Genomic DNA, 25382 nt, shown 5'->3' with positions numbered 1-25382 from the left:
GCCAGCCCTGCGGTGGACACACAGGACCTGCTGAATATTGGGCTCTGTGACCTGGGAGGGGCGTGCTGCGGTCCCTCCTGTTCGGTTCTTGTGTCTGCGAGGCCTTGCCACCGCACCAATTCAGGACCTGGCCTCCCTGTGGCCTCTGGTGCTGCTTTCCCATGTTAGGTTTTCCCCAAACACCCTCCTGTGCACACCCTCGGGCACAGGCCTGCTCTCCTCTCCCGCCCAGGGGAGCCTTGGTGTGGTGGCTGGAGGTGGGGGTCCCAGGAGATGGGCCCAGCCCCCATCCCTATTACCTATCTGTAGGAGCCCCAAATTCTTGGCAAGAAAGACGTAAACGTAGCTTAGTCTGACCCTGGTCTTGAAACTTGAACTTGGCCTTATGGAAATCTGGAAGTTCTGCCTGCTGGGTTCGTGACAGTAAGTCTTTATTGATTGTATTTGAGTCGTTGATGTGCTAACATAAGCATCCCTGGAATTAAGGCTGGTTACCTGGGCTAGCTTTGTGAAGGTGTCCTTTGGGACAGCGGTACGTGGTTGGGGCTGCCGGAGACCCTCTTCCTTTAGCTGGGTGAGCCCAACCGTCAGCCCGTGGTTTGGTGCATTGGGCAGTTAGGGTTGCTAGGTGATCCGGGCAAGACGGGCTCTCGGGCCTTGAGGCCTGCGGCTTCCTGCTGGCGGGAGGAGGGGCTGGCAGGGGCGCGGGGGGCGGGCGTTGCAACAGCCCAGGAGGACAGGGCAGGACTGGGGCCCGGTGCACTCCTTCTGGGTCCCTCTCATTCCCTCCCCATGCACTTTTCCTCTTGTCTTTGTTCAGTTTTTACGGCACGGGCCTCATCGCCGGCCACGGCTTCACCAGCCCTGAGCGCACTCCTGGAGTCTTTATCCTGTTCGACGAGGACCGCTTCGGGTTCATCTGGCTTGAGCTGAAATCCTTCAGTCTGTACAGCAGGGTGCGGGCCACCTTCCGGAACGCAGAGGCGCCATCCCCACAGGCTTTCGAGGAGATGCTGAAGAACATCCAGTCCCTGACCTCCTGACGGGCCACTTCCTGTGGGGCGGCTCCCGGGGCCCCGGACCCTGCCGCCCGGGACGGGAAGCAGCATGCACTTTGGAGATTCGGCCTTCTGACCAGAACACCCACCTCGTAGGAGTCTCGGCCCAGCCACCCCAAAACTCTGTACAGAGTGTGCGACGTATGCCCGTGTCCTCGTCAGTAGCTCATGGGAAGGCTGACTGAGCTTGTCTCACAGAAAGAATGACCCAGGACAGAACTGATGGAGAGGGCTGGCTGCACAGTTTTGTGAACAACTCAGCTGGAGAAACTGGGTTTGTCCTTGGCCTGCTGAACGTTTTTTGGGTCAGGCAGAGCGACCCTGGGGGCTAACGATCGGGATCATGTGTGAGGCGAGTGACCGTGGCTGCGGTCTGGCAAGGGTCTGGGGCGAGGGCCTCTGTGAGGTGAGCGTTCTACAGCCTGGGTGGGGCACAGTGTGTGCAGTGAGGGAGCTCCAGGGGGTCGGGTGTATCAGGCCAGGACCCTGGACTGAATTCCTGTGTCTTTACTAACCTGCTTGGATTTTGGACAGAAGCATTTCACCTCTGATGGGCTTGTGAATCCGCGCAGTGGGGTTAGTGATACGGGTCAGTAGGAAACGTCATGGTGGGCCTTTGGGCAGCTTGGAGGCCCTGGCCTCTCTCCAGCTTTAGAATCAAGACCTTTGCTGCAGCCAATTCGAGGCAGGGCATTTGTTTGCACACACCCCCCCATCCACCTCCTGCACATGCTCTGGTGTCAGAACCCTGAGCTGAGCCACTTGTCCCAGAACCTTCTTCAGAATTCTGCAGGGCCACATCTGAACCAGCCCTGCCTTTTCCCATTTGCTTAGTATACACAGGTGCTGTTCTCAGAAGTGTTAAAGCAGCAGAGTGCTTGCACCAGATGACTTTGGAGCCCCTTTGTGGGTAACAGGGCAGCTTTCTAGAAAAGTCACCCCCTACATGTGGAATGCACTTTGGAGACCAGGCATCTCGGGGTCCTCCAGTGTGGAGACCCTGAGCACGGACGCTTCTGCCGGTGGTGTGCCCGTGTCCCATGGACACCTGCGTTTGGGGACCCAGTGTTGTAAGGTCTCTGCTGATCTTAGTGTCTCCTGAAGAACAGAGCCCTGAATGCACGTAGACCCCCAAGAATTAGCTCCTGCTCCGCTTCCAGCCTGCAGAGAGCTGTCACCATGCTCCCCTTCCATGGCAGGCGCTCCACCGGGGCGGGGGGCAGACTTCGTCCCCCTGTCTGTGGCTCGTCCCTGCTGGGTGGACTGTGCTGAGCCCTTGTGCTGGGGGCAAGGGACCCCAGGGAAGGGGGCAGCTTTGTGGTGCCTTCATGTAGAGACCAACCTGAGATGTCCCATGAAACATGTCCTGTTTTCCTGACGAATTTCTCCCTGACTGGCCTTTTTTTTTTTTTTTTTTTTTTTTAAATAAAAATCCCTATTGCTGTAGCTTCAGTACATTTGGCAACTTTGAACTTCCTTTGCTTCCCAGAATCATAGAATTGATAAGCTCTGGGGCACGGCCCCTAAAAGGCAGACTTTCTAGGAGGTTCTGTCCAGACTCTGACGCGGGAAGGAGGCAAGTGGAGAAGGTTGGGGGGGGGGGTCCCTCCTGGCCGGCTGTCAGAGATGCTGAGCTCGCCCCTCACATGCTTCTGGTAGGACCTGGAGTCAGGCTGAGGCGTGGTCTGTGTTCGTGTCTTCCGCAGGACCAAGCAAGCCTCCAAGCGTTCCCATCCCTGCCCCTTGTGGCTGCTCCCACATGGCAGTAACCACGTCCGCGAAGCCTCGGGCAGGACGGGGCAAGGCCCGCTGGGTGTGTGGCCGCTGTGTGTCCCACTTTGCCCGAGCCTGGGGCTCGCTCGGAGGCTCATTCTGAGGCTTTTCCACCTGGGCCTCCCCTCATCCTTGAAACCCATTTGGATCGAAGATGAACCTTTCTGATGAAAAACCAGTCTCAAACCCAGACTGTGGGACCTGCCTCTGGAGCGTGGGCCCTTTTACGTGGTTTCCACTGGCAGTGGCTGTTGGCTGCATTCGCACCGTCCCGTCTCTGGTGTCAGACGGGGGCCTGTGGGGCCGAAGGGTGGGCAGCGGCCTGGGTAATGCCAGGCGGGGTCCGTGGCGGTGGATGGTGAGAGTGTGTCACCTGCGCAGCCGGGGGCCCAGAGTACGTGTTGTTTCCCACTTGGCGTATCCGTGGCCGGTTCTGGTTTCCAGTTTGTAGGTGAGTGTGCAGGGTCCGTGCAAACCAGTCCCAGCAGGCGCCCCTTCCGGCAGAGTGTGCACCACTCGTCAGGGCGGCTTCCAGCCCGTTAATTTGTTGCAGGTGAGGATTCAACAAGGCTGAAGTTGTGGTTGGAAGCCTAAAGGCAGCTGGGATTTTGATAAAGCAGGTCCCAAAAAGGAACCTGAATGGCCCAATTCAGGGGCTGTCTATGCCCTTGTGGAGCTTGACTGGGGGAAGGTGGCAGGTGGATCCGGGTTGGTCTTTGGACGTTTTCCGCCGGTTGATGTCACCTTTACTCGCCACCGAACTGCCGTGACACCGGGGACGTCTGTTGTGCTTTATGGTGGCAGGAGCCTCAGTTGTGTCTGTGCACACCTGGGCATGTGCTGTTCTGGACTTGACCCGGAAGCACGTGATTACAGGTTTCAGATGTGAGTCTTTGGGTTCCTCTGTGTTGGGGCTGAAGGTTCCCTGCATAAAGCTGCTGCAAATGGCCTTGATTTCTTCCCTGTGCGAATCGGGCCTGGCGGTCTCTCTGGTTACGCTGGCCTGCCCAGCTTAGACCTGCAGTGTCTGCTGCTGGGGAGCAGGTTTGGAGGCCTTGTGAGGCGGGAGTTCCAGAATCCTCCCTCCCACGGTCCAGACCGGGCCTCGCTTCCTGGCGTCACCCCTCAGTCCCTCTGTCTGGGCAGCTGGCTCCCTGTGGCTGTTGCTCAGGGTCACAGCCACCCGCCGCTCCCTCCTTCCCTCCCTCCCCTCTTGTCCTGATCCAGGCGGCTTGGGTGGGTGCCTGTACCTCCAGCGTTCCTTCTGGCCAAGGCAGAGGGCGGGAGGGCTGCCACGGTGGCCTATGGTTAGGAGCAGGCCGGGCCTGCTTTCCCACTTCATGTGGAACAGACTTCGAGCCGGAGCCGCCATGGCAGACTTCCTCTTTCCCTGAGAACCTGGCGTGGTTTACTGCTGGGGCCCAGTTGGGCAAGGCCCCTCCGTCAGCCAGCTGATCCTCTGTGCTCGACGGTTGCCATGTTCGGGGCTGGATTTCTATCTGTGAGCTGTCCGGGTGTCTCGCCCTGCTGAGGTGTGGTCACCTTGTAGTGCTCGTGAGCGGGAATGCAGAAGAACCTGTCCAGTCCCTTTACTTGGCAACTCAGTCACGGGATTCCTGGGATTTCTGAGCCCCTCGTGCCCACGGTGTCTGCTTTGTTGAGGACGAGCGCCCCGTGTAGACTCAGTGCTTTGAGGAGGCTGTCCTGCAGTGTGAGGACCTTTCACCCCGTCTTCTGCCTTCGTGCTCCAAGTGCTAGGAATGCTTATGGGAATGTTCTCGTGCAGCCCTCCCTGGCTTGAGGCTAGCGTGCCCCAGTCCGTGGCCAATCCCAGTGCTAACATACGCTGACGTCCCTGTCTTTATGTTTGGGAGATCCGGAATGTCACCTGGCTACACGTTCTCAGAAGCGTTGAGTGAGTAGAGAAAGCCATGACGCTGTTGGTTTGCCCGAAGCTGTGCACAGGGACAAAACAGTGCCAAAGTACCGAGTGCTCGGTGGCATGGGCGACCAGCGGCAGCACCGAGGCTTGGTCCTTTGTGTGCTCACAGGGAGACCAACCAAACCTAGGAAGGGCTCCGAACCCGTGCTTTTTTAGTCTGATTTTACTTTTGGTTGTTATTTGAGATCACATAGCCTACTTGGAGAAGAAGCACATTTATGCTGCTTGATCTTGAAGTCCCACGCCCTGACAGCCACAGGTGAGGTGTGGGGAGTCGCTGTCCCCCCCAGGCATCTGCTCTGGTGTAGGGTGGGCTGGAGCAGGGGCCATGCAGGGCCACGCCCCGAGGAGCCACTGCTGTGAGCCTGTGCCCAGCGTTGTCACTGGATGGGACCTTGTGGGGCTGTTTCTCCATAAACCAGTTTTTGAAACCTTGTGTGCTTTGTAATTGTTTCTTTTGGGATGTGATCCAGAGCCATAAACAATATGAGGTGGGGGGCTGACAGCCAAAGGAGGGGGCTGGATCCTGGTGGGGTTGGGGGGCCCTCTGGGAGCCTCTCACATCAGGACTTGACTGAGTTTTGGTTTCTCTGTCGTGGAATGAAGCGGTAAGTGATCCCTTGGAACCCAGACCACGGTAGGTCTCTGGATCCCTCTTGACCTTGGCTTGATATATGGCCCCATCCCCGAGCGGTGGCCCAGAAGGAGTGGGGGCCCCTGTGGGATTTTCTTAGACTAAATTCAAAAAGAGTTTGGTTTTTCTGAGAACAGGATAAGATTGGCTGAATAGAAGAGGGCTGGGGCTGTGCTCTGTGGTGGGCACACAGCTGAGGATCTCATTTTCGGGTTTTGTTTTTTTCTGTTTGTGAAAGTTATCTTGTGAACAGTGCAAGAATTTAATACAGGAAGTACAAGAACCTTCTGTTCCCACTCGGGCAGGAGCACTCCCCTCCTGTATCTGGGCACTGGCTTAGGCCCACTGGTCCCCTGGAGGAGGGCTGGCTGGTCCTTCCCCCGCAGGAGGCTGTGGCTGGCAGGGCCCTGGCCAAGCACCGTGTGTGTGTCATGTATCTCCCTGTGCTCCCTCCTGGGGCCCCCTGTAGCCTGGCCTCTGCTGGGGGATTTAGGGTGGCTGCATGCACATGTGACACCAGCCAGCATACTTGAAAATCCATGAGTGCTGGAAGGCTGTCTTCCTAGCACCTGGTTTTTGGAAACAGGGCTGCAGGGGCCAGATGCTCTGCACATGTGGAGGGCAGCGCCTGCAGCCCCTTCCTCCACCCATAGGCCCTTGTGTGGATGTCCAGCCCTGGGAGGAACAGGTGTTTCTTGGGGAGCAGAACCAGGGGGAAGGAGGTAGTGGACTGCCCTCATGTGTTGGGGGGCCCTAGAGGGAGGTCTCAGAAGCAGACCCAGCCTTCCCTTCCCAGATGGCCTTGCTGTCCTGCAGTGACCCAGCCACAGACCCAAGATCTTTATGGGGACCAGTCCCACTGCTGGCTCAGCACCTCCTGACTCCTAGGGCTGCTCTGTCCCCAAGCCCTAGCTGCTTGTTTGGAGCTGGCTGGGTGCTTAGTCTCCCATGTGTGGGGGCATGGGGTTCTGTGCTGGGGCCATCCGATGCTGTAGGGTATTGAACATCCTCCCTGATCTCCCCATCATGGCAACCCCAAATGCCTGCAGACATGGCCGGTGTCTCCTGTGGGTGGTCACCTTGTGGGGAGCCATGGGGTCAGTACCTGCACCTCCATGCTCCACACGTGGTGCTGAACGTTGTAGACACAGCAGTGAACAAGAGGCAGGGTCTCAGGCCTGCACAGGTCACAGCACAAGATGGTCCCCCAAACGGGCCTAGGGGCCTCCCTTGGACACTCGGTACCCTATCAGAGTGTGGTCTATCCCCTGTGCGGTGGAGTGTCAAGGCCAACACGGAAGCAGGCATATGGACTGTGGTGCCTGGCTTGGGTGATGCCTGGCCCAGTACCTATAGGGCCTAGTCTGTGGGTGAAGTGCTGTGTCCTCACCCGTCTCCCTCGACCCAGGAGGGACGTCACTCCTGGACCTTCGGCAGGGGCCCGGGAGCTGGGTCTCTGGTGCTCTGGAGTTTTGGCTTCTCCCGGTACCGGTGCTACCGTCCCTGGCACCCTTGTCCTGGCCCCTGGTGGTCCGGAGGAGGCGAGGGCCATTGTCGGCAGTAGTGCTGCCTGCCGTTGGGCCCGTGGGGTGGCCGGGTGTGCAGCTCAGCACCACCAGGAGTTTAGGGAGGGAGATGCCTGCCCAGCCCCGGGATGCTGAACCACGGCCTCTGGGGAGAGGGTTTGAGCATCCATAGCTTCCCAACCCCGCTAAGGGTTCTGGTGCTGCATGCAGCACACCTCTTCCGTGGCTGTCCTCCATGCTGTGTAACAACTATCTCCTTTCCCAGTATCTTTTGGGAAGAGGGCTCAGAAGAACATGTTTTTAACAAATAGCTGTCCCTCGCTCTTTGGTGACAGATGGTTGAGCTGTCCTTTTTCCTTTTCTTGGTTAGGTTCGTTGTGATTTATGTGAATGTTTAGCGTGTGCACACAGCTGTGAACAAGCACCACGATCGGGATAGAGTCCTACTCCCCTTTCCGAGCCGCGGTCACTGGTTGGCCTGCATCCCGTGGCTCTGCCTTTCTCAGCACATCAAGTTTCCAGAATAGAGCCACAGCACGCAGCGTGCCAGTCTGGCTTCTTTCACCATCTCCCTCCAAGGAGCCTTCTTAGACTCTTTTCTAATACTCCCCGTGACCTCTGAATACCATAGATAACACCGTGTGCATTACGTGTGGGTCTGTGTCTCTATGCATGTGCGTGTGCTTGCATTCACACAGGCACAGGTCACGTGGTGTCCCAGGGACAGAGGGAGGCCTGGGTCTTGCACTCAGAGCCCCCAGGAGCCCTGGCTGCCAAGCTGAGAAGGGACTGCTGGTGGAGGTGGGAGGCATTGCGCAGGAGGCTGCCGTGGGGATTTGGGTTAGAACAGGCCTGGCCAGGGAAGTAGATCTGATTTGTTGCCTGGGTGTGCTGCTGGGCCGAATGCGGTCTCGGGAGTCCCACCTGTTAGTGACTCGGCCCTGGGGCCCACCTCAGCAGAGCGCTGTGACCACTCTGTGGAAAGCAGGTGCCCAGACACTGGCTCAGGGATGCTGTCATCTCCGCCAGGGAGCCCTAAGCCTGCAGGGGATGGGCAGGTCAGCCCCTCTGCAGATTGTCATTCAGAGGGCTGCTGCTGGGCACCCCTGTGGACCAGAGGCCAGTGAGTGCCTAGACCCAATTCCTGTTGTCTCCTCAGGCTCCTTCCAAGACCTGGGATGGGGACAGAGGCTACGGAGCCCAGGTAGATGGCCCTTATCACCATGGAGCTTCTCTGCCCTGCTGCCAACATCCCATAGTTCTGTTGGGACGCAGGCTTCCAGAGCACCATGGGCATGGGGAGACCTGGTGTGGAGCCCATCCCAGAGGACGCTCTGATCTCATGGGAGGCACTAGGACATGGGTCCTTGGTGCTGGGCTGAGACAGTGACAGGCATCTGGAAATGAACAGACTCTCTGTGAGCCTGGTTGTCTGGCTTGGGCTGCATCTCTCTTATGGCACTCTGATGATGGTAAGGGTGGTGGTGGTGGCATCTCAGCAGAGTGCAGGACACGGTGAGGGAGAAGGAAAGGGAGACCAAGGTGCTGAGGGTACACGGCTCACCGAAGAGAGAGCTCCAGAATGGTGTGGTTGGAGAGGCAGGGACAGTAAGGGGTGACAATGGAGCCTGCGACCCCACAAGGAAGGGTAAGGATGTGGGGCAGCAGACTTGTACAGAATGATGCCCACCAGTGGGGCCGGTCAAATGCAGGGCCCCAATCTGAGTGAAAAAGTGAGTTCTGCCTCCAGGGAGCCATTAACACAACATACTGCAAGAGTCTGTGGCACCTGGCATGACCTTGACCCAGACTAGGCTGAGAAGGGTTACTTCAAGAGACCCCAAAGTGTTCCTAATGAGGGATGTGAGCATGTGACTCTTGATCTTGGAGTTGTGAGTTTGAGCCCCACTTTGGGTGTAGAGATTACTTAAAAAAGAAAAAAAAAGTTTAGGGGTAGCTGGGTAGCTCAGTCGGTTAAGCGTCCGAATCTTGATCTCAGGGTCCTGAGTGCAAGCCCTGTGTTGGGTTCTGCGCTGGACGCGAAGCCTACTTAAAAAGTTTGAAAAAAATATTTTTAAATCTTGTTTTTACCCAACCCACGGGCTTAGCCTTGTAGAACCCCTTTCCTCAGCCTGTCATGGGTCAGTCAGGCAAGGTTATCCTGTGATAGCAAACTTCAAAACAAAATCACAACTTCTGGGTTAGCAACAATACAGGCTTTTGTAGTCACAAGGTTCTCAAAGAAACGGACGTGGACGAGCCAAGAGGAGTGGGAGGTGGCAGTACCCCAGCCACAGCCCTGGCGGCAGCGCTCTGGTGGTCCTGAGGACAGTGTCCTTCCTGCTGGTGGCCTCTCCCTTGTTCTGTCTGCCCACAGGGGTGGGCGTGTGACCTGCCCCTTTGGGCCCTCTGTCTTGGCAGCCAGCTCTGTCATGTCACACGGGCATCCCCACTTGGCCCCACCCCTGCTTGTAACTGTGGGTCAGGTCCTCTTCTGGAGTAGAGGACAGGCCCTTTTCTCTGACTACTAGGGGAGGTCCATATCTTTGGGAAACCCGGTTTGGAACAAGGGACCGTGCAAGAACGTGGACCGTGCCTGCTGGTGTTTGGAGATGCGTCACTCCTCTTGCCTGAGCCCCGGCAAGGCTGTGGTCGCCCTCCTTCACTTGTTCTACACCTGCCCAGGGCTTGTCGGTTTGGAAAGCTTTGTAGGTGCTCACTTAGCCCTGTGCTGTTGCAGCCCGACCCCCCCCCCCCCCACCTCCCCACACGCAGGAGTGGCTGGGGAGAGTCCCCTCTGCCACCAGCTCTCTGAGGGCACAGCTGGCCCTGGACCCAGGCTCTGTGCCAGATGCAGGCGGCACAAGGCTTCGTGACCATCTGAAAGAGCCCCTCCAGGCTGCAAGGGATGGTCACAGGGGTGGCAGGAGGGGCCTGTCCTGGCTGATTTCCCTAAAAGCCAGTCCTGAGCTAGGACCTGCAGGTATATTATTGGGGAGATGACCTGGGATAGGGTATGGGGAGGTGAGAAGCAAGGGGCATTGCAAAGGACATCATCAAGGGAGGGGGGCAGCAATGTGGGCAGCTGGGGTCCGGTCCTGCAGGGAAGCTGGGGGGCAGTATGCAACATGCCCCAAGCTGTCCCACCTGCGGGCACGAAAGCTCAGATACTTATCCACGTTCCCTGTCACTGCTGAGGGCTGCTCCCAGGGGCATTAATCCTGACACTCCTGGCCTGCCCCCAGACAGGGGTCTGGAGACTCTCTGGTGGCTGGGTGTCATTTCCGGGCAGTTACAGGAGCTGACAGCCATGGACACGTGGGTGCTATGGGGATGGGGAGGAAGAGACACACAGATGCTGGCCATGGCTGCCTCAGTGGCCCAGCACGTCTCCATCCCCTTCAAGCCAGGCCAGACTGTTCTGTCTGGTCTGGTGGCTCCTGCTAGCTCGGTGTGCTCCTATGCAGGTCATAGAAGGTCGGGAGTGGGGACGGGCCCAGGGGACAGTGCAGGTGGAACACAGGCCCACTCATCATGCTCTCAGCCAGGGATCCTCGGTTGGTGACCGCACTGCACAACTACCCCATGATTCTGGGACCTAGAGGTCTCTCTCTGTTCCTCCTCCTCCTCCTACCTGGGGGTTTTGGAAACAAAAGCCAAACCGAGAAATGTTTAATGGCCGCAGGCTTCTCTGGTCTGACTTCTCTCCTCTGAGGCAGTGGCAACGAGCCAAGCTCTGCCTTAAGTGGGTAGGGAAAGGGAAAATACAGGGAGCTGCCACACTTCTGTAACGACAGGCTGACCTGCCCGGGAGGCTTACACCGTGTCTGGTCTTAAATTTCATCTTCTCCAACGTCCTGTGGATTGGTTCTATGGCTCTATTTTACAGATGACACCCAGGCTTGGAGAAGTGAGGCGAGCCGCCTGATAACACACAGGCAGGGCCAGAGTTGGGAACAAGCTCCTGTGACTGAGCACTCAGGGCAGAGTGGGCAAGGACTGCTTTGGATCGCTGTGTGGTGATGGATTTGCTTTCCTGGATTGCAGTCGTCCGTGTGCAGTCACTACAGTGACACATGCAGTGCACCCACTGCATGCTGTGGGGTCTGGCTTCTTCTACACTGTTGTGGGTTGTGGTTGTGTAGTATTCGTCATTGTGTAGTGTTCTGGTTTCTTTCATCTTTTCTCCTGCGAGTGGACATCTGTGGCATTTCTGATTTGAAGCAGTTAAAAGTTGCTTTGGCTGGGTTTGTGTGTGCCTTCTGGTGGACTAAGTTCTTATTTCTTTGGAGTGTATACCTGGGCAAGGCACTGTTTGGTTACAGGCTATTCATTCAGATGTTTAGGTTTTGTAAATATTGCCAAACGGTTTGCCAACAGTTATTTCAATTTTGTGAACAATGTATGAGGGTTCCACCTGCCACATCCTCAATAAAGCTGGCATTTGTTAGACCTTCTAGCCACTCCTGGAGAGGGGGAGGTGATGGGGGCAGGGATGAGCTATTCTTGACATGAAACAGCAAGACAGTGTGCCAGAGCTTCCAGAAGGCATGAGCCTGCCTTCTATGCTGCAGTGATATTCCTGTCGGCTCAGAAGGAGAATGGAGACTCCAAGGCAGGCGGGCAGAGACAAGAGAGCTGTAAATAAAGTGCTAGTTTTGTAGTGAGATTCCTGGACAATTTTGTCATGAGCTATTAATAAAGAGACGTGACATTACTTACACAACACGCAGGGGTGATGTTTGAACTATGTGGCAGCTAATATGGCAGGGGCACTGCCCAGTGAGCTTGGATGCCGGCCAAACAGCATACATGTGAGCCCTGGCTGGAAGTTCAGCCCTGTTCATAGGTTCTGACCCTAACACTTCAGCAGCGGAGCCAAGAAACCTGTGCAGTGCCCGGGCGCATCCTGTTCACTCCACGGCTAGGAGGCAGCCCATCGGGGTGCCGCCCATCAGGGTTAGTTACTCGTGTTGGTTTGGGCAAACACTGGATTAACGGAGAATATTATAGTCGGCATGAAAATACTAAAAGGTGGGGGTAAACTCGTTTGCAAGAGTTGGAAACTGGAGTCTGGGATAAAGCAGAACAACACGGAGAGGCAGACCTCATCCGGTCTGTAAAGACGCGCGTCCAGTCTCGCGTCCAGCGACCGCGCATAGCGCGGGGACTCGGGGCCACGCAGGCCGGCACCGTCGGGACCGCAGCGTCCAGGCCTGGGCCGGCTAGGCGGCCACCACGTGAGATGCAGTGCGCACCGCTCCGTCGGAACTTGAGAGAGGCAACCGGCGGCCTGAGGGCGCCACGAGTTACGCCCGGCCGGCGGCCACAGCCTTTTCACCATCCAGCGCCGGAGACCCGGGCAGAGATTCTGAGCCCCGCTCCAGCCCGGGAATCCAGCTACGCTCCACCTCGGTCCGACCTGCCGACCCTAAGTCCTCGAGCCCGTGCCGCCAGGGACCAATCAGCCGTCAGATGAGGGCACATACCTAGAAGACGGCGTGTGATTGGTTGAGCTTGGGCCAGTCAGCGGCGCCGTCGGGCCGGAAGAGCGGGACCTGGAGAGACCGGCGGGCGGAAGGGGCGGGACCTGGGGGTGGGCGGGCCCGTGCGCGGCGTGCGTGTGCTCGTTGGCTGCTGGGAGGAGCCGCACGCGTGGGAGCCGGCCGTGGTGTCGTCAGCCGCCTCACGATGGTCACCGCTCCCTCCCACCCCGTCACCCTGTCACAGCCGCGGCGGGCACTTCCGGGCGCCCCGGGTGTCCGTTGGGTCTGTCAGCACGCACTCCCCGGAGCGCGTCGCGGCAGGCAGGTGCGTGCCTGAGCCCCTCACGCCGGGCCGCGGACACCGCACCCGGGGCAGCCCCAGCCCCGCCGCCAGGCGCCCGGGCCCCACGTCACCCCGGCCCAGCGGTAGCTTGTGTCCCGTAGGCAGGGCAGAGGGCACGTCTGCGCTGACGGGAGCTCCGGGGGGCGGGTTACTGTTCCACCGGCTGAGAACGGAGGGCAGCTCTTCAGACACGGGTGTATCCAGATGCTCAGGGACTGTGGTCGGGGACTGCTTTGTCCATCTGTCAGCTCCGCTTGCTTGCGGGCCGGCTTCCCTCCTGGAGCCGAGACCTGAGGCTTCCAACCTCCACACAAAAGGACATTCTTTTTCCCCTAAATTTTGGCCCCCAGTCCCCAAATGAGTTTCTCTGGGCTGACTTGGGTAATGTCCCCCTTCTGAGCCAACGTCCTCAGAGAGCTGGGCCTCAGCCTCTGGGCTGGGGGGCTGAGCGGTGGGGGCGGAGACAGGGGTGGCCCCTTAAGGAACTAGCGATGCAGTCATTACCAGCAGGGGGAGGATGCGCGCAGGGGCCGCATCCCGTGTTTTCTGGCGGCAGCTGGGTGTGCTGAGAGAGCTCAATGACCCGAAGCTGTTGCTGTAATAAGATAGCAGTAGTGGTGGTGATCACGGTAAAAATGAAACCCCAAAACGCCGTGTCACTCCTACGGTTTCCATGCTACAGAACCGTCCCCGCGCCCCCCCCCCCCCCCCCCCCCCCCCGCCGGGCCCATCACTGTCAGGGAAAAGTTGCTTTGCTGTGTGTTCCATTCATGCCCCCTGGAGACCCCATATGGCATTCTAGCAGTTTGTTGCAGGGGTAGGGGGGACAATGAGGAAGGGTAACACGGTCTGTGTAGCCCCAAATGCTTTTGTCATCCCAGAGACAGAGCATTCAGGTTATGCTGGAAGGACTCTCATTTAATGGACAGGTTTGACTGTCTTTTCCCCAAGTAGAAGCTTGGGGATGTCCTAGGTGTGGTGGTCGGCAGCTCCAGGGCTTGGGAAGTTCTCAGCAGGTTGGAGCTTGCTTTCTTTCTTGAAGGGCTTAGCACAAGTTTAGCTGGAGGGTGCGTGAAGCAACTAGGTTTGGGAACACAGGATTTTACACGAGCCCGGCATTCAGAGACCCCCTAGATGTCAGCATGTGAGCGTGCATACACCTGATTCTGTTGTCAGCCCCTACACCCTCTGAGTCTCAGAAGGATGACCCCTCCCTCCCTGGGGTTTAATGACAAGAGTCAGTTTCAAGAAATCTGGCCCACATCGTCGCCCAACAGCCCTGTCTCCCAATGTACCCAAAGCCCAGAACTTTCTAAGCCTTCCTGTTCTTGTTTTCTAGGAAGAGCACATTTCAAATCTTTGGGAAAGAAGTGTGCCTCATAGATTATTCGGTAAGGAAAGCAAACACTCAGGGTCTTTGCCCCATCTCCGACATGCCCGTGGGTTGGGGAGAGTGGAGAATATGGGTGCATCCAAAAGCCACACCTCATGAGGCTGTGTCAGACATGGGGCCCATCACCCGGCCCCTAGTATCTCTATGTAGGGTCACCCACTGCCTCCCCCACCCCTGACATAACCACAAAAAGAGCAGCCCCCATTGTAGTTGGTTGTACTTCCCCAGCCATGCACACGGCAATGTGACCGTAAATGGCCGGGGATCCTCACGACCTGGTCTGCAAGCTCTGCTGGTCTCTGTCTAGATGACTCTGGAGGGTGAGCCGTGGTAGCCTGCCTCTTTTTGAGCTGCAGAAGGAGCTGAGGCCCCTGTTCCCTGCCCTTGGACACCCTGCCTCGACCCCGGCTCTCTCTGAGCGTTGATGGACTATTCCAGAGAGTTCCTCGGCTCACATCGCTAAATGTAACAGCGTGTTTAATTCTGTCTTTTCTGGCTCATGCTCAGATGTATCCGGTCCCCAGCACTGTTCGAGAGCCCATCTGCTGTGAGTGCCAGGCCAGGTTCGGGGGCTGCCTGCCCGTGCCCAGGGTCAAGGCTGCCCTGCCTTACTGGGTCCCTTTGTCCCTGAGACCCCGAAAGCAGGTAGGTGACTTGAGCCAGGTTTCTTCATCTGAGTCCAGGGTGAACTTAAGGGGACCATTCACATCTCAGCATCATAGATATTACATGAGTGATGTTTTACAATTTCTGGGAGACAGTTGGTGTTTTTCTTTAAATCGGGATTTTTATTTTAAACCAGATTTATGGAGTTAAGATTGACATGCGATAACCACACATGTGTGAAGTGGGCAGTTTGCTAAATCTCTACATAGATACACACTGTGGAACCACCCCCGTCGTTGAGTTAATGTACATGTACACACAACCCTGAAGGGTTTCCTTGTGCCCTTTGCAACTGCACCCAGCCTTCCCTGCCCCGCCATCCCTGGCAACTGCTGGTCTGTTTCTGTTGCTGGCGGCCAGTCTGCGTTTCCTTGGATTTTATATAAATGGAGTCGTGTGGTAGGTACTCTGGCTTCCTTCCCTTAGCGTAATTATTTTTGAGTTTCATCCACGTGGTCGCTGAGGAGTACTGGAGAGTGCTCTGTCATCTGAATCAGCCACAGTGTAGCCTCTCGCCCCCTGAAGGACATTGGCATCATTTCCAGCAGTTTTGTCTCTTAGCAGTAAGGCTGCTGTGAACGTTTGTGTACAAGTCTTTGTGTGAACGTGCCTTCATTTCTCTTGGGCGAGTTGTTGGATCATGCCGTAGGGGTACGTGTAACTTTTTAAGAAACTGGCAACTGTTTTCCGAAAATGGTTGTGTCATTTGACATTCCCACCAGCATTGTATAAAGTTCCAGTCCCTCCACGTTTTCACTGACATGTGGTTTGGTCAGTCTTTTAAATTTTAGCCATCGTAATAGGTGGCTAAATTCCACTACTTAATTCCATAGTAACTAGTGATGCCAAGGGTCTCCTCCATATGCTTTCGTCATCTGCACATCTTACTTTAAAAAAAAAACAACTTTTTTTTAAATGTTTATTCATTTTTGAGAGACAGAGAGAGACAGAGCATAAGCAGGGGTGGGGCAGAGAGAGAGGGAGACATAGAATCCAAAGCAGGCTCCAGGCTCTGAGCTCCGAGCTGTCAGCACAGAGTCTGACATGGGGCTCGAATCCACGACCTGTGAGATCATGGCCTGAGCTGAAGTCGGACGCTTAACTGATGGAGCCACCCAGGCGCCCCTGCCATCTGCGCACCTTACTTGATACGTAGATGTCTCTCCAGATATTTTGCCCATTTACAAAAATTGGGTTGTTTGCTTTTTTTTTTTTTTTTTTTACTATTGAGTTGTGAGAATTCTTTATGTATTCTGGATACATACTTTCTTTATGAAATAGTTAATTTGCAAATATTTTCTCCGTCTTCTTGACTTGCCCTTTTATTCTCTTCTCAGTATCTTTCACAGAGCATAAGTTTTAAATTTTGACGAAGCGCAGTTTGTCAGTTTGATCTTTTCTGGATCTTGTTTAGGTGCACCCTCCCCCCTCCCCCCCTACCCCTCCCCCCTCCACCCCAGCGCCCTCTCCCCCTCCATCCCTGCCAGCACAGCAGTGGCACATGCATTCTAAGCATTTCTAAGAAATCTTTGCCTAAGCCAAGATTGGAAAGGTTTCTCCTGTGTTTTTTTTTTCTAGAGTTTTATAGTTTATAGTTTGTGTTTAGGTTTGTGATCCATTTTAAGTTGATTTTTTTTCCTATGGCTTGAAGGTCATTTTTTACTTATTTATTACAAAATTTTTTTTAAATGTTTATTTTTGAGAGAGAGAGAAAGAGAGAGAGAGAATGAGCAGGGGAGGAGCAAAGAGAGAGGGATGCACAGAGTCCAAAGCAGGCTCCAGGCTCTAAGCTGTCGGCACAGAGCCCGACCTGAGGCTCGAACTCACAGACCGTGAGATCATGACCTGAGCTGAAGTTGGATGCTTAACTGACTGAGCCACCCAGGCACCCCGCCTCATTGCTACTTTTTAAGGATACTACTGACTTTTGTGTTTTGATCTTGTATCCCACAATATTGCATTACCTCCTTTATTCTAGTGGATCTTTTTGTAGATTCAGATTTTCTACGTAGAAGATCATGCCATCTGCAGAGAGAGAGGATTTCCTTCCTTCCTGTCCAGTTTGGATGCCTTTTATTTCTTTTTCTTGCCTTATCCCCTGACTAGAACTTCTAGTACATTGATGAACGCAGTGGGGAGACAAGACACCCTTGTTTTCTTCCTCATCTCAGGGGAACAGCATTCGGGTTTTCACCATTAAGTGTGATGTTAGCTGTTGGTTTAGATGCCCTGTGTCAGGCTGAGGAAGTTCCTGTCTATTCCTAATTTGCTCAGAGTTTGTATCCAGAATGAATGTTGGGTATTATCTATGTCTATCGAAATGATAATTTTTGGGGGGGGGTTGTTAATATTGTTACATTGATGGACTTTCAAAAGTTAAACTGTTTCCTAGGAGAAACCCCATGTAATCATGATGTATTGTTCTCCTGATATATTTGGTTAGAATTTGATTAGAATATTGATCTGCCTTTTCGTTGTTTGCCTTTGTACTAGGGTAATGCTGGCCATGTAGAATAAGTTGAGACGTGGTCTCTCGTTTCAAATTTCTGGAAGACTCTGTGTGGAATAGTATTATTTCTTCCTTTAGGGTTTGGTGGGATTTACCAGTGAAGCCATATGGGGCTAGAAGTTTCTTTGTGGGAGGGTTTTTAACCGCAAACAATTTCTTTCATGGATATAGAGTTATTTATGTTATCTGTCTCTTGCTTAGTGAGCTTCAAGGATTCTGTCCATTGTATCCTTGTCAAAGTTATTGGCATAATGTTATTCATAATATTCTCTAATTACCCTTGTAATATCAGTAGAATCTGTAGTGAGGCCATCTCTCATTTCTTGTTTTTTAGTAGATTCTTAAACAGGTCAGTGGCCTCAAGGTCACTGAGTCACATTGTTCTAGGCAGTGATGATGGCCTCAGTCCCTCCTGCTGGCCATTGTATCATTTGAAAGTTGGGCAGGGTAGGTATGATTGTACTCCTTTAAAGGATGGGAAGACTGAGGTCCAGAGAGGGACAGGGGCTTTTCTAAGGTCACAGGGTCAGTCCACAGCCGATGAGGGATTAGAGTCCGTGACTCTCTCCACTGAGCTCTGCTGCTGGGCGTCGGGGAGGAGGTGGCCCTAAGCAGGGTGGAAGGAGTGCAGAGGCCAAGGCGCCCAGCCTGCCTCCTGTCTTCCAGCTCGTCTCCCTGCCTCCATCCGTTCTAGCTCTGGCTGTCCATTTTCTGATCTGAAGCCCCATGAGCTTTTATAAGTTATTTTCCTAAGTTTTTAAATTTATTTTGAGAGAGAGGGAAAATGGAGGGGTGGAGAGAGAGATTGAGAGAGAGAGAGAGAGAAAATCCTAAGCAGGCTCTGTGCTGTCAGCGTGGAGCCAGACACAAGAGTTGATCCCACAAACTGTGAGACCATGACCCCATCGAAATCAAGAGTTGGATGCTCAACCGACTGAGGCACCCTGGCACCCCCACCACCCAAGAGCTTTGAAAACTGTACATCTGGTCCTGTCGCTCCCCCATAGCCCCTCATTTCTGAGTATGGACCAAAGTCCCTGATGGAGTTCCTGGGGTCCTTCCTGACCTTGCTGCCCACCCCCCACCCCGCTAGGCTCCAGCCTCCTTTCCATGCACCCAACAGGCTCCTGTTCCGGCAGGGGCGGTGTTAGGTGCAAGTAACAGAGAGCTGACCCACAGTGGGTTCAACCAGGGTCTTTGGTAGAGAGGGGATTCTTCTAGGATTGGTTTTATGGCTGGATAATGTGTTTAAAGATCCAGATTCTTTTTACCCTTTACTCCTAGTGTTGGTACTTCCAGCTTGCGTGTTTTGAGATGGCGGCCATGGGTCTCCTCCTTACACCATGATACACGTGGCGCAAAGGAAGCCTTTATGATGTCCTCCTTTTCTCGGCGGGGGGGGGGGGGGGGGGGGGGGGGGGGGCGGGGAGGGTGCATGGAAGGCTTACTGTCTCGTTCCCTTTTCTTATCCAGGGTAAAAAATTCCCAGAAGCCCCAGCCAACTTGTCTTTGATCTCTTTGTTCTCACCCCCAGACACATTGCTGGCAAAGCCCTGCCTGGCTGAGGCTGGTCCCTTGGGACTGGGCACTTGGTCCCTTGAGCAAAGTTGGGTTCTTTTAACAAGGGGTGGGTGGTGCGGAATGACCGCGGCAGGGGCCACCCACAGGGTCTGCCCAGGGAGTTTGTGCTGTCCACATCTGGAGGGCTCTCAGGTGCATGCTGGGGGGTGGGTGGGCACAAGTGTCCCGAGTGTGCTCGTCCTGCTGGGCGACACCCTGGTGGCAAGCGGGAGGGGTTCTCCAGAACCTGTTCCATCTCCTCCTTTGGATGAGCCTGCAACCCCTCAGCCCTCCCCTGCGGGGTCCTCTGTGCTTCGCCTCACGTCGCACACGTGCTCTGTGGGGCCCTCCGTGGCCTCAGGAAGTTGGCAGGGTCCACTCAGAGGTAGGTTTTAGTGTCTTTTATAATGTGCGACACGAGCACATGGTGGGGACTTCCAGAGGTACAAAGGGGTACGGCGAAGATCACGCCCCCCTGCCCGTGCCTCTCTGACGCTTCCCCACGTGGCCTGCAGATGAGCTGTGAGTGTGCTCCTTCACAAGCGACATGTCACCGATGCCCAAATGCCTGGGTTGAAACAGCAGTCATTGTCATTGCACAGGTGTCCGAGGGGCTCTGCTGGGCCCCACGGCCCCACCTGTCCCTGATCTTGGGGCTGGCGTGCGGGCCCTGGCTGCTGTCACTTCTTGTTCTCTGGGCCTGACCGAGGTCCGGGGTGGGCTCCATGCTGTCCCTCTGCTGCAAGGAACTGGGGTCGCAGGGCAAAGGGCAGGGCTGTGGGAGGGTGCAGAACGCAGTGAGGGCATGGCCCCCCACAACTCAGGCACAGGCAGCAGGGCACGTAGGTTCTCCGTGGAAACCACGCACGGCAGCTGCTGTGCTGGCACGACTCACTCACCGTCCCCTCTCTGCACTCGTTCACGTCAGGACGGGAAGGTCCGCCTCGCTCTTTCCAAAGGCTGCCCCATTCCCTGCTGTCCCCGTGTCCCACCTTTATCGTCCCTTACAGATGGCATTCGTGCTGTTGGGCCCCAACAGCCGGTGCTGATGCCGGCCGCCTTTAAGAGCATCGTTTTGCAGACGCACGTGTGTCCGAGAGTGGAATTGCTGAATCAGACACTGTCCCGTTTTGGACTCTGACCTATGTTTTAAGAAATCTGGCAGAGCCCCCTTTAGAGCCAAGACCGCTGACGCTCCGAGGGGCTAAATGTTGTGCCCAGGGGCCACTCCTGGTGGCTTCCGAGCTCAGGGCAGAGCCATGCCTCCTGACTGCAGCCCACATGTCCCACCGTGGCACCCTGCGTCGTGGCACTGTAGAGATGCAGGCGGTCCCCTGGGACTGTGCTCCCTCGGCGGGGTGGTTGGGGTGTGCTTGTGTGGGGGTACAGAAGAAGAACTTCCCAGGGCCCTGTTCCAGCGTGAAGGTTTCTGGGGCACTATCCCTTTGGACCTTGTCTTCCCTTCCTCTCTGTTAGATCCCAAAGATGGTCCAGTTTTATACCCCCAAAACCACCAAGGCATGCCCCTGCCCATGCCACCGTTTTGGGGGCCGCCTCCCGATGCCTAGGGATCAGGCTGTGATGCCCTACTGGGTGCCCCAGGTCCTGAGGCCTCACACGAAGGTAAGAGGGAGGCTCATGGCAGTGAGGCCCGAGAGGGACCCGGAGATGGGGTGGAGGGTACCGGGTTTTCTCCCCACAGTGGCCTCCGTTCATCCAGGGTCTCCTGGAAGGCACAGCAAAGGCAGCAGAGTGCAGGCGGGGGGTGGGGTGGGGTGGTGGTGTGTGCAGGGGAGGGGCAGGCTCCGTGTCCTGGGGGGGTGCCCGGAGGGCGGGTCACGCTGCCCTCTGAAGGGGACAGCATTGCTGCTGCCATCTTTCCTGCCGTCTCTCCTGCCCTCCTCCTCTCTTGCCCCTCCTCCCCCTCCCTCACCTGGCCTCACCTCCTGCTCCAGCTCTGTGGGCATCCCAGCAGGCGGATGGAGGAGCCAGGAAGGACCATTGTTCTGAGTTTCTGTCCTCACTCTTCAGCTCTATCTGGCCCTCTCCAGGGCTCTGGATTCCAGGCCAGCCCCCGCTGGGGTGGTTGGCCAGGCCCAGTCCTCCTCAGCCCCACGGCATTTCAGGTGCCCTGGGTGGTCAGTAGAAGCTTCCTTTCTGCCTCCACCCACTTTCCAGTTGCTGGTTTGCTGTCATCAAATAGCAAACTGTCCCTAGAATTCAGACTCAAAGGCCTTTTAAAAGGAGACCTGAGCTTGGTCCTGAAGCTGTGTCCTGAGCTGGCTTGCGTCCTGAGCTGCTCACAGCCCTTTCCTGGTTTCTAGGCCACATCACTGGGCCCACCCTTCTGGTAGATCACCAGGCCAGGGCTGATACATTTGCCCACATTCTTTTCTTTTAGGTGGTGAAAAGGCAGCAGAGTTTTTAAAGGCATGCAAGGTAACAGCGCGTATGTGCGTCTCATCCCCTCCCGCTCCCCAAGGGAGGCGGGGTCTTATGGTGGGGATGAGGAGGCTTCTCTCCTCCCCACGTCTGTAAAACAGACATGGCTGTGTGGCATACACTCCGCCTTTTCGCCCCCTTCTCTTGCCAGACATCGCTAGTCACCCCCCATTTCCCACTGAACCCAGAGAGCCTTAGACTCTATCAGTCCATCTGCAGTGGCTCTCAAGATGCAGCCAGTTTGCAGCCTGGAGTTAGATGGTATCTGAAGCGTATTTTCTTTTAATCTCTAACCTTCTGTGGTTCATGACATAGTGTGTGTGGGGGGCGGGTGGGTATATACACACATACATACGTGTACGTGCGGCTACTATACGTATTTATTAACGACGTGGCGCCTGTACCTCCATTTCCATGTGCCGGACACACCATATGCTCATGACGTAATATTTAGACACGTATTCCTCTTGCGGTGTATTTATACATTTGCATATTTGAGACCTAGTGCGTGTATCGTCACACATTTATGGAGGCTGTAGTACGTGCCACGTACTCATCTGTTCATGATGCAGTAGATACTCGCAACGGGGCGTGTGCATATATTTGTGTGTTTGTGACCTGCTGTGTCATTCATTCCCTTCAGCACACGAGGAGACGGCATCTCCATCCCCACCGGTACATTCTTTGTCCCTCAAACAAGTGGGCTGGATTGTTCTGGAAGGCGTTTTCCGGCGCTGACGGCTAACATGTATGCCTCCTCCGTGTTGCCCATGAGCGAAGCAGCAGGCATGCTTTGTGGCTTGTATCAGGTCCTCCCCGTGCCCAGCTGTGCCCCTGCTTTGCTCTGCGTGGGAGCACCCTGGCCACAATCTGTGCAGGAGGGAATGGATGGATGCCGGGCTGGGGCTGGGTTCTTGGGATGGGCAGGCGATCTGAGCAGCCTGCCAGAGCCCAGGGGCACAGGTCTGGCTGAGAGAGTGCCAGGATGAGTGGCCACCAGCCAGCACACCCACCTCTTAATGCTACAGAAATACATGTCTTCCCTGGTAATAAAAGTAACACGATTAGGAGCGGCACAAATCTACACAGCCTTTGTGTGGGCCTCTATCAAATTATTTTTTATTGAGGTATAATTGACACATAACATTATATTCATTTCAGGAGCGCAGCGTAACAATTTGGTATTTAAATATATTGTGAAATAGCCAACACAAGAAGTCTAGTTAACATCTGTCACCTCACACAGTTACAGATTTCTTTTCTTGTGATGAGAACTTTTAAGATCTATTTTCTTAGCAACTTACAAATATGCAGTGAAGTATTACCAACTGTACTCATGATGCTGTAGATTGGATCCCCAGGACTTACTTATGTTATTACTAGAAGTTCGTACTTTTTGCCTCCCCATTCCTCCCATCCGTCAGCTTTGTGATGCACATGTTCTCTAGTCCAGCGAGCCCACGTCTGGGTGATGTCTCGTAGACACCCCCACCGCGTGTCTGTCCTCGGCAAGGTATCCAAAGCAGCTGAAGTGTCTCTCAGTAGGAGGATGGACATAAAAGCAGGTGGTATATTTGAAATGTGGCACCTGCCACGGAGAGCCTGTGGCATGATGGGAGGGGCCCCCAGGCACGTGGCTGTGTGGAGAAACTAAGTTGCTGCAGTCCATGCTGTAGGACCCCAAGCGTGTGCATTTGAAAAGCTAAAGCCCTGTTTGGGTGAGGACAAGGGTTAGGTGGTGTGTGTCTAGGCTGAGTCGCGCGTAACACACGGGCGGTGGGGGGTGGGGGGGCAGGAAGACAGGTAAAGAACCAAGAGCAAGCGATACATTGGCTCAAGTTTCAGGGAGAAGAGCCAGAAATCACTTTATGAAAGAAAACCCACAGTAGCAGGACAAGAACAGTTTGAGAAAGTGCTCTTTTAACTGTATAATCACATGTTTATGGGTTTATTCTTATTGGTTGTTTTTGGCTGTGAATACTTGGCATCTTCAAGAGTAGCTAAAAGCTGTTTATTGTTGAATCATGCATCAATTTGATATGTTTTCAAAAACCAGTATTTTAGTCCAGTCATTGTTGACAGTTCAGGCAGTTTATAGGGATCTTGTGCCAAGCCTTAAACCCATTCAGGCCAGAGGGTGTTCCCAGGACAGGATTGAGAGCCCAGGTCCCACCGGTCCCAGGACAGGATTGAGGGCCTGGGTCCCACTGGTGCCGGGACAGGCGGGATCTGTTGCCCCTTGAGCTTCATATACAGTGATTTAAAAATATTTCCCTTGGTGTCAAATCCGGATTATTTCCATTTTAAAGAGAAAGTCTGCCTTTCTCCTCTTGTATTTTCCTTGTAAAGAGGGGCTCCTCTGGTGTTCTTCTCCATGCTTTTGCGGTAGAATTTTTTAACAAAACACATTTATTGTATTTTATACTAACAATGCTTTTACATATTGGTATAGTTAGAGTAGTAATGTAGTATATAGTACAGTATAGCATATAAATAAAGTGTAATTTGTAATAGCATGTCAGTAGTGTGATAAACCATAAACAAGATGTGACATCAGAAGGGTCACAGGATGACCAAGCAGGTCTCAGAACAGCTCACGTTGGGGCAACAGCAGCCCAGGAGCCCTACCTGGGGTCATGGATTCAGACACTCAGACACAGCCCATGTTTCCATTGCTAAGTTGCAGTCATTATCAGCCTCTTGCCAGTCTGGTTCCATCTGGGCTTCACCACTTGTTTTCCTCTGAAAACAAAGATTAACGTGAAGCACATGCCACCTGGATTCTGTCTCCTTTCGTCCATAACCATAGCCGTGCCCTCACGTGGCCGTGAGGGGTAAAGACTCCAGAAACGCCGGCAGGAGCCCCACGGTCAGCCCCGAATGAAGTGAACGGCACGGTCCCTTCACCTCCGTGAGCGTCGGTCGGCGTCCACACTCATGGGGCTGGGACCAGCCTTGCTGGGGCACCTGGAGTCCCCGCCCTCGGTTCCAGAGGGTTCTCCTGCAAGGGGTGTGCAGACGCGGCGGGCCCTCTTCACGCTGCCCTGGGCCTGACTCGCTTTCTCGCCTAGAATCCCCGCTGGACTTGCGCTCCCGGTACCACCGCTGGCGGGTCTGCTGTGATGGGAGCCTCTTCCTCAAGTGGCGCCAGCTCCAGGCCCTTCACCACCAGGAGCCACCGGCCCCGGGGAGGGGAGAGAGCCCCCCGGCCCCCATCCTGCCCCTCAGCCTCAGCCTCCTCACCCTGCTGCAGGCCGTCGTGAGGGTCGTGGTGGCCATTCGGTGAGCAGGCACAGGGTGGGGGCACTGGGGGTCCTGGGCCCGTCTCCCTCCCGGGCTGTTTCGGTCGGCGGCCTCGGGATCAGTTGAACCGAGAATGTGGGAGACCTTGGCTGTGGTTCCGTGAGAGGGTGAGGAATGGGGTGGCGGGATTACCACGCTGCTGCTCCTACCGTCCGCACCACACACTTGATGGAACGGCAGTCCAGGTGCGTCAGAGCTGACGGCGGGGGGCTGGGCACCTTGGGGCTCTTCCCTGTTCCCAAGTCCTGTGGCAGGCTGCCACTGGTTCTAGCTTGCGCACATCTCTGTCCTGTCAGGGTTGCAAGTGGACCTTGGAGCCCACTTGCCCAGCCAGCCCTCTGGGGTAGAAGCACCCCTTCAGGTCTGGGGACCTGCGGCCTCTCCCCCAGCCCAGGCCCATCCATCGAGGCTCCATTTTGGGAAGCCCTCTCCCCAACCTCAAACCCACTAGCCGCACGCAGGCCTTGCGTTTGTCACCTAGAACCCCACCCAGTCCCTCCCCCATGAGGCCTCCAGGATGACACCTCCCCAAGCAGACAGGAAGGGGCTGCTTCCTTTAGTCTCTGAAATAGCTCCCCCCCATCCCCATTTACCTTCCCACGCAGGCTCTTCCATCACACCTGTGTACATCCGTGCAGGTGCCCACACACGTGTGAATAGAAGATCTGCAAAGCTATGGCAGCATGTCAGTGTGTGCAGTTCAAACCTACATATGTTGACTTGTTGGCTCTTTGCTCGTCTGTCTTC

At 55.2% G+C, this 25382-nt stretch overlaps 2 protein-coding genes across 4 annotated transcripts in view; both read left to right on the top strand.

Annotated features, from left to right (window-relative positions):
* FBXO31 (F-box protein 31) overlaps window positions 1-5208 on the top strand; it is a 44980-nt gene extending 39772 nt beyond the window's left edge. For all 3 annotated transcript variants that reach the window (XM_043599834.1, XM_043599833.1, XM_043599832.1), the window contains one exon: window positions 821-5208. In XM_043599834.1, coding sequence (XP_043455769.1) covers window positions 821-1043 — 223 coding nt within the window. In that variant the 3' untranslated portion in view covers window positions 1044-5208. The remainder of the gene's footprint in view (window positions 1-820) is intronic.
* A 7551-nt stretch (window positions 5209-12759) lies between these two features.
* On the top strand, window positions 12760-24512 carry CE2H16orf95 (chromosome E2 C16orf95 homolog). The gene is made up of 6 exons (XM_043599831.1): window positions 12760-12845; window positions 14102-14153; window positions 14663-14800; window positions 20367-20513; window positions 21292-21329; window positions 24404-24512. Exons 3-5 carry the CDS (start codon window positions 14663-14665, stop codon window positions 21316-21318), a joined length of 312 nt encoding a protein of 103 aa, XP_043455766.1. The 5' UTR covers window positions 12760-12845; window positions 14102-14153; the 3' UTR covers window positions 21319-21329; window positions 24404-24512.
* The last annotated feature ends 870 nt before the right edge of the window (window positions 24513-25382 follow it).

Source organism: Prionailurus bengalensis, chromosome E2 (genome assembly GCF_016509475.1).
Source record: "Prionailurus bengalensis isolate Pbe53 chromosome E2, Fcat_Pben_1.1_paternal_pri, whole genome shotgun sequence".
NCBI lineage: Eukaryota > Metazoa > Chordata > Mammalia > Carnivora > Felidae > Prionailurus > Prionailurus bengalensis.
Note: the sequence above shows the minus strand (reverse complement) of the source record. Positions and strands in the feature narration are given on the sequence as shown.